Genomic DNA, 11,509 nt, shown 5'->3' with positions numbered 1-11,509 from the left:
TTATTCAAGCATCCTTTTATGCTATCCAGAAATTCTATATCATTTCCAATCAACAATATGTCATCCACATATAATATCAGAAATGCTACAGAGCTCCCACTCACTTTCTTGTAAATACAGGCTTCACCATAAGTCTGTATAAAACCATATGCTTTGATCACCTCATCAAAGTGTATATTCCAACTCCGAGATGCTTGCACCAGTCCATAGATGGATCGTTGGAGCTTGCACACTTTGTTAGCACCTTTAGGATCGACAAAACCTTCTGGTTGCATCATATACAACTCTTCTTTAAGAAATCCATTAAGGATTGCAGGTTTGACATCCATTTGCCAGATTTCATAAAATGCGGCAATTGCCAACATGATTCGGACAGACTTAAGCATCGCTACGGGTGAGAAAGTCTCATCGTAGTCAACCCCTTGAACTTGTCGAAAACCTTTTGCGACAAGTCGAGCTTTATAGACAGTAACATTACCATCAGCGTCTGCCTTCTTCTTGAAGATCCATTTATTCTCTATGGCTTGCCGATCATTGGGCAAGTCCACCAAAGGCCACACTTTGTTCTCATACATGGATCCTATCTCAGATTTCATGGCTTCAAGCCATCTGTCGGAATCTGGGCCCATCATAGCTTCTTCATAGTTCGTAGGTTCGCCTTGGTCTAGTAACATGACTTCCACGACAGGATTACCATACCACTCTAGTGCGGAATGTGTTCTAGTTGACCTACGAAGTTCAGTAGTAACTTGATCTGAAGTTTTATGATCATCATCATTAGCTTACTCCCTAGTTGGTGTAGGCATCACGGGAACGGTTTTCTGTGATCTGCTACTTTCCAATTCGAGAGAAGGTACAATTACCTCATCAAGTTCTACTTTCCTCCCACTCACTTCTTTCGAGAGAAACTCCTTCTCTAGAAAGGACTCATTCTTAGGAACAAAGATCTTGCCTTCGGATCTGTGGTAGAAGGTGTACCCAATAGTTTCCTTAGGGTATTCTATGAAGACACACTTCTCCGATTTGGTTTCGAGCTTATCAGGATGAAGCTTATTGACATAAGCATCGCATCCCCAAACTTTAAGAAATGACAACTTAGGTTTCTTGCCAAACCATAGTTCATACGGTGTCGTCTCAACGGATTTAGACGGTGCCCTATTTAACGTGAATGCAGCTGTCTCTAATGCATAACCCAAAACGATAGTGGTAATCGGTAAGAGACATCATTGAACGCACCATATCTAATAAAGTATGGTTACGACGTTCGGACACACCATTACGCTATGGTGTTCCAGGTGGCGTGAGTTGTGAAACTATTCCACATTGTTTTTAATGAAGGCCAAACTCGTAACTCAAATATTCGCCTCCGCGATTAGATCGTAGAAACTTTATTTTCTTGTTACGATGATTCTCCACTTCACTCTGAAATTCTTTGAACTTTTCAAATGTTTCAGACTTGAGTTTCATCAAGTAGATATACCCATATCTACTCAAGTCATTTGTGAAGGTCGGAAAATAACGATACCCGCCGCGGGCTTCAACACTCATCGGACCGCATACATCGGTATGTATTATTTCCAATAAGTCATCAGCTCGCTCCATTGTTCTGGAGAATGGAGTTTTAGTCATCTTGCCCATAAGGCATGGTTCGCAAGCATCAAATGATTCATAATCAAGTGATTCCAAAAGCCCATCTGCATGGAGTTTCTTCATGCGCTTTACACCAATATGACCTAAACGGTAATACCACAAATATGTTGCACTGTCATTATCAATTTTGCATCTTTTGGCATCATTATTATGAATATGTGTATCACTACGATCGAGATTCAATAAACCATTTACATTGGGTGTATGACCATAGAAGGTTTTATTCATGTAAACAGAACAACAATTATTCTCTGACTTAAATGAATAACCGTATTGCAATAAACATGATCTAATCATATTCATGCTCAACACAAACACCAAATAACATTTATTTAGGTTCAACACTAATCCCGAAGGTAGAGGGAGTGTGCGATAGTGATCATATCAACCTTGGAATCAATTCCAACACACATCGTCACCTGACCCTTAACTAGTCTCTGTTTATCCTGCAACTCTTATTTCGAGTTACTAATCTTACCAACTGAACCGGTATCAAATACCCAGGGGCTACTACGAACACTAGTAAGGTACACATCAATAACATGTATATCAAATATACTTCCGTTCACTTTGCCACCCTTCTTATCCTCCAAGTATTTGGGGCAGTTCCCTTCTAGTGACCATTCCCTTTGTAGTATAAGCACTCAGTTTCAGGCTTAGGTCCAGCTTTGGGCTTCTTCACGGGAGTGGCAACTTGTTTGCCATTCTTTTTGAAGTTCCCTTTCTTTTCCCTTTGCCCTTTTTCTCGAAACTAGTGTTCTTATTAACCATCAACACTTGATGCTCTTTCTTGATTTCTACCTTCGCCGATTTCAACATCGCGAAGAGCTCAGGAATCGTTTTCGTCATCCCTTGCACATTATAGTTCATCACGAAGTTCTAGTAGCTTGGTGACAGTGACTAGACAACTCTTGTCAATCACTATCTTATCTGGAAGATTAACTCCCACTTGATTCAAGCGATTGTACTACCCAGAAATTTTGAGCATATGCTCACTGGCTGAGCTATTCTCCTCCATCTTGTAGGCAAAGTAGTTGTCAGAGGTCTTATACCTCTCGACATGGGCATGAATCTGAAATACCAATTTCAGCTCTTGGAACATCTCATATGCTCTGTGGCGTTCAAAATGTTTTCGAAGTCCCGATTCTAACCGTAAAGCATGGCGCACTAAACTATCAAGTAGTCATCATACCGAGCTTGCCAAACGTTCATAACGTCTGCATCTACTCCTGCAATAGGTATGTTACCTAGCGGTGCATCAAGGACATAATTCTTCCGTGCAGCAATGAGGATAATCCTCAGATCATGGACCCAGTCCGCATCATTGCTACGATCATCTTTCAACTTATTTTTCTCTAGGAACATATCAAAAATAGGGGAGCTACATCGCGAGCTATTGATCTACAACATAATTTGACTTCTGCAAAACATTTGACTACTAGTAAACCACCCCCACTACAAGTAAAACATCAAAAATAGGAACATATCAAGCCTGCCTACTAGTAAACCACCCCCACTACAAAACATTTGACTTCTACAAACCTAAATAAAAAGTGCAATCTCTGCACATAAATTGCATCTTGGTGCAGCCTTTACCTTATCCTCTTCATTCTCTTCCTCCTCCTTTGCAGCACCATCCTTGTGGTCTTTGTTCTCCACTGCTGTTGAAGGAGCATCATCCTGCTCACCCTGCTTCTCAGCGATGGGAGCATTGTCCTCAATTTTAAGAGCTTCATTAGTTTCCCTGATTATACAAAACAGATTCATCTCTTATAACTCCCTTCATTAATTCAGATAGTAACGGAAAACAACAACAGCCGATGGAATGTCCTTACTGTGCAAGACCTTCATCAGTGGAAGATCCCCAGTTCCCACGGCCTGCACCATCACGTTTCATCCCTTGGCCACGACCAGTCCCGCTGTGGCGCTCATAGTTTCTCTGAGGTGGTCTCTCAGAGTCGTCACCAAACTCATCGCTGCGGTAACCACCACGTCTACCTCCGCCTCCACGGTATGGTCGAGGCCCTCTCTCCCCATCCCCGCCTCCAGTTACAGCGCCATCTCCAGAACCTACCCCACCATAACCTCCCAGGTAGCCATTCGTGTTCTCACCGCCAAAGTCACGGTTCTGGCCATATCGGTCGCCGCCTCTGCCGCGGCCAGGTTCACCACGGCCAAATCCTCCACGTGATGGCGGGCCTCCGCTCCTTGCATCCCTCGCTGAAAGAAAGTTGAATTAAAGGGCTTAAATAAAAAAACTTCATGTTGTGAAAAAATAGAGCTAGAATATAATCAAAAATTCGAACGGTGTATTAGAAGTAAGGTATAGATTCTAATTTCAATCGATGAAATCCCACGCCTCCACATTAGATGGCATCAGATTTACAACCGACACGGTAGACCAACAAATGAAGAGGAAAGCAGGAAAAGAAATCCATACCACCACGAGGTGAAATGCTTATCAGTAAACATGCCCAAACTAATCACAAAAATAACTTTTTGAATCAACCGAACCACATCAGATGCTGGAAAAAGGCCGAAATGGTCCAAATCCAGATCTGGCGCTCTTGGCGCTACAACTCACCAGCCTGTGCCAGGGGAGCGGGTTTGGTCGGCAACTTGGCCGCAGCCACAGTCTGGCCCGCCTTTCCAGCAGGCGCTGCCTCCGTCTTATTCGCCAGGGCCTTCTTTGCCGCCGCGGCCGCCGCCGCAGCAAGAAGATGCGAGGGGTCATCGTTGTCGATGTCCCCAAGGAGATCGAACTGGTTGAGGGTCGTCATGGCGGCGGCAAAGATGGGGGCTACGGTAGATCAACAAGCTATTCGGGGAAGCGGATGGGAGACACGAGCTAGCAGCTTCGCCTGATGGGCCGCGATGCCATTAGAGGACGAGGTTGATGGGGTGAGGGGTTTAGGATGCGGCGGCGGCGAGGGGTTGGGGGAGAGGGGAGAGGAGAGGAGTGTTTGAGGAGAAACCCTAGCCGCACTCCTGCACGAGCTCATATCCTTTGTGTCGGACGTTTTTTTAGCATTTCTACTCCGGGTCGGCAAATTACAATCGTAGCCTCCGGCTGGAGAATATTTACGGCTGTTTCAAAACTAGGGGCAAGCGGGGTGGGTAGTTTGGGGATTCTCCGGCACAGCATTCCCCGGGAAGCTGAGGCACTGGCTTGTTGGGAATCCTGGCATCTGAAGCTGTGGGCTGCCATCAGACGGCTGGGATTTGCTTTTCTTTTTCTATTTATTAAAAGTAGGAGATTGCGGAAATACACTTTGGGTCACGATGTGGTCAAAATCTAGACCATCCATTCTTTGGAGATAAGTGATGTATTTATACACCAAACAAAGTATCACATTTTGGTAACCTGAGCTTGCAGTATTTGATTCATATTTACTGGAACATTATTGCCTCATATTTACCCGAAACAAAGTGTGCATGGGGCTACATTTTTGACAAACCGAACCTGACTCGTTTAGTATGTTATTCATAACACACACACACTAACCATTGGCCATATTATAGGAAGCTCTCTACTGTTAGGTGGCGTTTGGTTAAAGGCGAGGATGGGTTGGTTTGGTTGGTAAGATAATATATGGCTGGGGATAGCCATTTTTTTGTTTGGTTGGAAGGATAAGATGGTTGTGTTGATCTTTTTTAGTTGGTGAGATTGCACGCCATTTTTATAGGCTATGCTAGAAATATAGTTATGCCTTTATTACTTATCATGCATCAAAATTCTGAATGCTATAGTCATGCAATCTGCACCATTCAGAAAATGTGCATTCTCTGCACAGATTAAATTCATATACCAAATCAATAAACAAAGATCGGTACACGACAGTCCATATTCAACAAGTATATTCCAGAGTTACATACATACCCCAGAATCAAAAGAATTGGTGCCTGGGAGCAATATACAGTTACAATAATGTTTCCTAAATTTCTTCGACAGAAATCGCAACCAATTTTGAGCACCTGCAACCTCAGCCAGGTGAGCGCGACTAGAAAACTATGCAGAAGCTTCTTAACCAGGTGGAGGTGGCCTAGCGCGGGATCGACGGCGGGCCCCGGTGCACGCCGCCAGCCTACTACACGTCGCTTGGTCAGGAACTTTCTGAGTTCTCCACCAAGGGTGTTCCTGTTCCCTCCTGCCTACGCCATAGAGGTGTCTGACACTCTCTTTTTCCCCGTTGTTGGAGTTGTGTGTTCCCCGCCGAAAACCGATGCCATTCCCAACCGGAGTTCACTGTCGGAGTCTGACACCTCGACGCCTCCCCTTGCTCACACACGCCGCCGCCGCCTCGTTTCAATTGTTTGTGAGGAGAGGGCTGAGATAAACGAAAAAGAAAGTGTTTTGGGATTGCGGGAGCGAGCGGGTGGTTGCCATCATCCGCCAGAATTTCACAACTCGCGTCAACCAAGTTTTAGAGGAATATTCGTGGCATCTTGGCTATCCCCATTCTTTCCAGCAAACAAACCAAACGAGTGACACCCTTCAAAAATCTGGCTATCCCTATCCCATCCAGGGATAGCGAATAAACCAAATTCCACCTTGGTGCCCATCCCTTTCCATACATCCTCTTCAGGTCTTCTTGCTTTGCAATGCACTATAGTCCATCTGCTCCTTCAACCCAACGCTATTCGACCAAGATGACTTCTCTCTTACTCATCCAGTGTGTTGATGTATATAGTATTGCACAATATGTTTTTATTTTTACAAGAAATACTCTACGATTTGATCGGATGAAGCATAGACAAATACAAGCAATTGATGGCTTGACCGCATCACTACTTAACTGAGTAGGCAAACTACACTACTATTAACAACATACTAATATGTCATTGTCGGTATCCACGAAAGATAGTGTGTATATATGTACTTGTAACTTCATGAATTAATTAGTTTTTCCATACTTCATCTGATTGATGCCTTAATTAGCTTGATGAGCATACATACATAGTTTTGCAGGACAATCGTAACACAATTAATAGTTACATCTTAGTCAGTTAGCTAACTGAACTATAACGAAGACACATCACGTGGCAATAAAAATCCATAAAGTGATTGAGCACATTAATTCATTCACCCATGTTCCACTATATTTTGTCGGCTCCTCCAACACTCACCCATTCTGACAGGATACCCCCCCCCCTGCATGCGCGCTCATCCGATGACCTAAATGCAATGGGCGCATGGTTCTTTTCCAGCACAGTTGGACAAACTGGATGCCATGGTCACATTTGGAAACATTGTTCATTGTGGAGGAGCTTGAAGAACGGTTCTAGTGAACACTCCAGGGAGAGGACGGACATGACATCCTTATATGCTAGACTGCTAGCCGGTGTGACATATGCGCAAGTAATCCCGAAACTAATTCATGGAGCATATGGGGTAGCGGGCGTATACTGCGTATACTTCATGAATGATGATAATTGGCCCACACCATTTTCATATTTGTGTCATGTATTCGCTTAGTTATGATCATGTATCTTATATGTATTGGTTAAATGACCGTGTTAGCAACAAATCTTGAAGGACCGATGGAGGGGTAACATTTCTTGGTCTCATGGAACCATGTCCCAAAAAACCTTTGCGTAGGAAAATGCTCCTGTGTTACAACTGAGCCACATTGCTAAAACAATGTTGGGGCATAGAAAATAAGTTCTCGCAGAAGAAAAAGGTTGTCATAACAGCGAAACTGTATTGCCATTGAAGAAAACATTGCCATGACATCGAAAGCAAAATGTTGGAGTAGATAACCATTAGTTGTAGGACATGTTGAGTTAATTCCATGTATTGATCTTCAACAATAATGCAAATAAGAGCACATGGCATTAATGTAGCATGAGTAGACCAAATTTGAAGGAGTTATAGCACAACCATTATGCCCCACTGTTGGCATCTGTCATCAATGGTGAGGGGTGGCTTCATGTGTGATGCCTTGTCTGGAGGCAATGATACTGGGGCACAAGCGAATGTCCCTAAGTTCATTGGATCTTCCCGACAACAATATCGATGTAAAGCAGCGAACACCGCCGACGCCTGGATCGAGACATGATGACACTCAAGCTTCAAACACCACTGATGCTTGATGACGGCGAGTGTTTATGTTATGAGTCTTTCGTTGCAAGCGTCCTCATGCCCTTGTCCTTGGCGCTCGCGTATAGCTGATCCAATGTTACGAATGGATGAGTAGCCTTCAAGGTTGCAATCCCACGCACCCTACACTATGTATAATAGTTATGAAATGTTTTTGAAATGACTTTATTTACATGGTGTCAGCTATTTATTTGGTGTACCATGCAACCCAGATGGTAGCCTACTTAGCTCGTGATGGAGCACACGCGGAGTCTTATTCGCACTGTGATGGTGTTGTCGGATTTCAAGTTCCGGCAAAACCCTTGAGGTTCGAACACTGGGGTGCACACGAAGATCTCTCCTCCCTCTAGCACTCTCCCTCACCACGATCTCAAGGCTCGGCGCGTCGAACTCGCAGAACAAAGGGACACAAGATTTATATTGGTTCGGGCCACCGATGTTGTGTAATACCCTACTCCAGTATGGTGTGGTGGATTGCCTCTTGGGCTGAGGATGAACAGTTACAAGGGAAGAATAGCCTCCTGAGGAGAGGTGTTCTTGAGCTTGGTGGGTTTGTGTGTGTGAGGGTGGAATGGATCTAATCCAAGGTGAGTTGTTTCCTACTGTGGTGGCTAGCCCTATTTATAGAGGCCCTGGTCCTCTTCCCAAATGCTGGCGGGAAGGGATGCCACAATGGCCAAATTTGAAGGGAGACAACTAGTACAAGTTATCCTGACTAAAGGTGGTCTTCGCCTGCCAAAGGCTCTGGTGGTGACGCCGTCCTGGGCTCAACGGTGACCTCCGTCCTGTCGTCCTACTGGTTTTGGTCTCGTTGCACCGATATGGAAGCCTTTGCCTGATGCCTCGGGACTCCTCGCCTGCGCTTGTCTCTTTAGCACCAAAGAGGAAACGAGGACACTATGCGCGCTGGCGCCCGCCTGGCCCGGGTCGTCATGGCTTGCGTCACGGGAACATCGAGAGGTGCCCCTTGCCTTGATCTCTCCGCCTCTCGCGAGCCAGCCTGGTGAGGCCGCCCCCGAGGAGGTCTTGCGTTGTCCGCCTCGTGAGGCTTGGCCCCTCGCGAGGGTCTTGAGTGTTTGCTGGTGAAGATGGGTCGTACAGGGCCGCTGGTGGAGCCACGCCATGGGCCGCAGGTAGGAAAGTCCGGGGACCCCCATTCCCAGGACACCGACAGTAGCCCCGGGCCCAAGGCGCGCTCGGACTTGGCTTCTAGGCGAAGCCAAGAGGCAAGTGCGGAGCGCCGCGGGCCCCAACAGCCTGCGGCCTTGGTTTACATGTGTGGCGATTGATTGGACGTGGGCGTCTCCGCTTCCCCACGCAGCCTTGATATCCGCCTGGCTAGACGGCTACCGTGACTTACACAGTTATCCCCGCATTGCTGGTGACGCGCTCCTCCAACTCTCCTGCCCTTCTGAAACAATAACCTCCTCTTCCAATCGGTCCCGAGCTCGGCCCTCCTTGTTGCCATGGCGCCCCGGCGAACGGAGAAGTGAAACAAGAAGTCTCAGTCTTTAGCCGGGCCACCCCCGGCCGTTGAACCCGCCGTGGGCCGGTCGTTGGTGCTCAACCAGGAAGCCATGGACAAGGTGCGCCCTGCGCTCGCCGCTGACTTCAACGAATGGGGGAGGACCGCGGCCTGGCCCTCGTCCCGCACCTCCGTCGATAGGACAGCCACCGAGGTCCAATTCTTCATCGACGCCCTGTGGACTGGCCTGGTTCCTCCCTTCTCCGCCTTCTTCAACGCCGTGCTCTCCCACTATCAGATCCATATGTTGCACCTGGGTCCCCAATCAGTCTCCCTTCTTGCCGTTTTTGCTTTCGTCTACGAGGCCATGGTGGGCATTCCCCCTTCCATGGCCCTATTGCGCCATTTCTTCTCGCTGCACCTGACTAGCCCTCGGCAATGCTCGGGATGCTTGAGCTTCCAGGCCGTGGCTGCGATGGCTGGCTCGGGGATTGATTTTGAGCTTCCACCATCCACAAGCGAGTTTCGGACACGGTGGGTGTTTGTGGACATTGGTGTGCTCAGCCCCTTGCTTTCGCCCCCTTTGACGCCCGCCGTTCCCAGCTCCGGCTGGGGCCACGAGAAGCTCACGGACCCTTGATATGTCTCCGTCGTATCTACATTTCCAAACACTTTTGCCCTTGTTTTGGACTCTAACTTGCATGATTTGAATGGAACTAACCCGGACTGACGCTGTTTTCAGCAGAATTGCCATGGTGTTATTTTTGTGCAGAAACAAAAGTTCTCGGAATGACCTGAAACTTCACGGAGATTATTTTTGGAAATAATAAAAAATACTGGCAAAAGAATCAAGGCCAGGGGCCCCACACCCTGTCCACGAGGGTGGGGGGCACGCCCCCTGCCTCGTGGGCCCCCCTGGAGCTCCACCGACCTCAACTCCAACTCTATATATTCGTGTTCGGGGAGAAAAAAATCAGAGAGAAGGATTCATCGCGTTTTACGATACGGAGCCGCCGCCAAGCCCTAATCTCTCTCGGGAGGGCTGATCTGGAGTCCGTTCGGGGCTCCGGAGAGGGGAATCCGTCGCCATCGTCATCATCAACCATCCTCCATCACCAATTTTTTCATGATGCTCACCGCCGTGCGTGAGTAATTCCATCGTAGGCTTGCTGGCCGGTGATGGGTTGGATGAGATTTATCATGTAATTGAGTTAGATTTGTTAGGGTTTGATCCCTAGTATCCACTATGTTCTGAGATTGATGTTGCTATGACTTTGCTATGCTTAATGGTTGCCACTAGGGGCCGAGCGCCATGATTTCAGATGTGAACCTATTATGTTTTCATGAATATATGTGAGTTCTTGATCCTATCTTGCAAGTCTATAGTCACTTACTATGTGTTATGATCCGGCAACCCCGAAGTGACAATAATCGGGACCACTCCCGGTGATGACCGTAGTTTGAGGAGTTCATGTTGAAAGATCGTGGATGTCGCCTAGAGGGGGGGGGTGAATAGGCGCTTTAAAATAATTACGGTTTAGGCTTGAACAAATGCGGAATAAACCTAGCGGTTAATTTGACAAGCACAAAACCTACAACAACTAGGCTCACCTATGTGCACCAACAACTTATGCTAAGCAAGATAAACAACTAAGTGATAGCAAGATATATGACAAGAAACAATATGGCTATCACAAAGTAAAGTGCATAAGTAAAGGGTTCGGGTAAGAGATAACCGAGGCACGCGGAGACGACGATGTATCCCGAAGTTCACACCCTTGCGGATGCTAATCTCTGTTTGGAACAGTGTGGAGGCACAATGCTCCCCAAGAAGCCACTAGGGCCACCGTAATCTCCTCACGCCCTCGCACAATGCAAGATGCCGTGATTCCACTAATGGACCCTCGAGGGCGGTCACCGAACCCGTACAAATGGCAATCCTTGGGGGCGGTCACCGAACCCGTACACTTTGGCAACCCTTGGGGGCGGTCACCGGTACCCGTCAAATTGCTCGGGGCGATCTCCACAACCTAATTGGAGACCCCGATGCTTGCCCGGAGCTTTACACCACAATGATTGAGCTCCGAACACCACCAACCGTCTAGGGCGCCCAAGCACCCAAGAGGAACAAGCTCAAGGGCACCAAGAACCCAAGAGTAATAAGCTTCTCAACTTGTAACTTCCACGTATCACCGTGGAGAACTCAAACCGATGCACCAAATGCAATGGCAAGGGCACACGGAGTGCCCAAGTCCTTCTCTCTCAAATCCCACCGAAGCAACTAATGCTAGGGA

The 11,509-nt window shown here is 47.0% G+C and overlaps 1 protein-coding gene across 1 annotated transcript; it reads right to left on the bottom strand.

The window, feature by feature from the left end:
- Positions 1-3,080: 3,080 nt before the first annotated feature.
- On the bottom strand, positions 3,081-4,430 carry LOC109774507 (RGG repeats nuclear RNA binding protein C-like). The gene is made up of 3 exons (XM_020333240.2): positions 4,235-4,430; positions 3,486-3,870; positions 3,081-3,394 (listed from the first exon to the last, which is right to left on the bottom strand). The coding sequence occupies exons 1-3, from the start codon at positions 4,428-4,430 to the stop codon at positions 3,193-3,195; spliced, it is 783 nt and encodes a 260-aa protein (XP_020188829.1). The 3' UTR covers positions 3,081-3,192.
- Positions 4,431-11,509: the final 7,079 nt, after the last annotated feature.

The sequence above is a fragment of the Aegilops tauschii genome, chromosome 3, assembly GCF_002575655.3.
Source record: "Aegilops tauschii subsp. strangulata cultivar AL8/78 chromosome 3, Aet v6.0, whole genome shotgun sequence".
Classification (NCBI taxonomy): Eukaryota; Viridiplantae; Streptophyta; class Magnoliopsida; order Poales; family Poaceae; genus Aegilops; species Aegilops tauschii.
This window is presented reverse-complemented; position numbering and strand designations above follow the sequence as displayed.

What these genes read in the sequence shown, in the direction of transcription:
- LOC109774507 (XM_020333240.2), bottom strand. Translation starts at nt 4,430, where the DNA reads ATGACGACCCTCAACCAGTTCGATCTCCTTGGGGACATCGACAACGAT. An exon ending in CGCTCCCCTGGCACAGGCTG is followed by an intron (nt 3,871 to 4,234) that starts GTGAGTTGTAGC and finishes ACTTTCTTTCAG; the next exon opens with CGAGGGATGCAAGGAGCGGA. An exon ending in ACTGATGAAGGTCTTGCACA is followed by an intron (nt 3,395 to 3,485) that starts GTAAGGACATTC and finishes TTGTATAATCAG; the next exon opens with GGAAACTAATGAAGCTCTTA.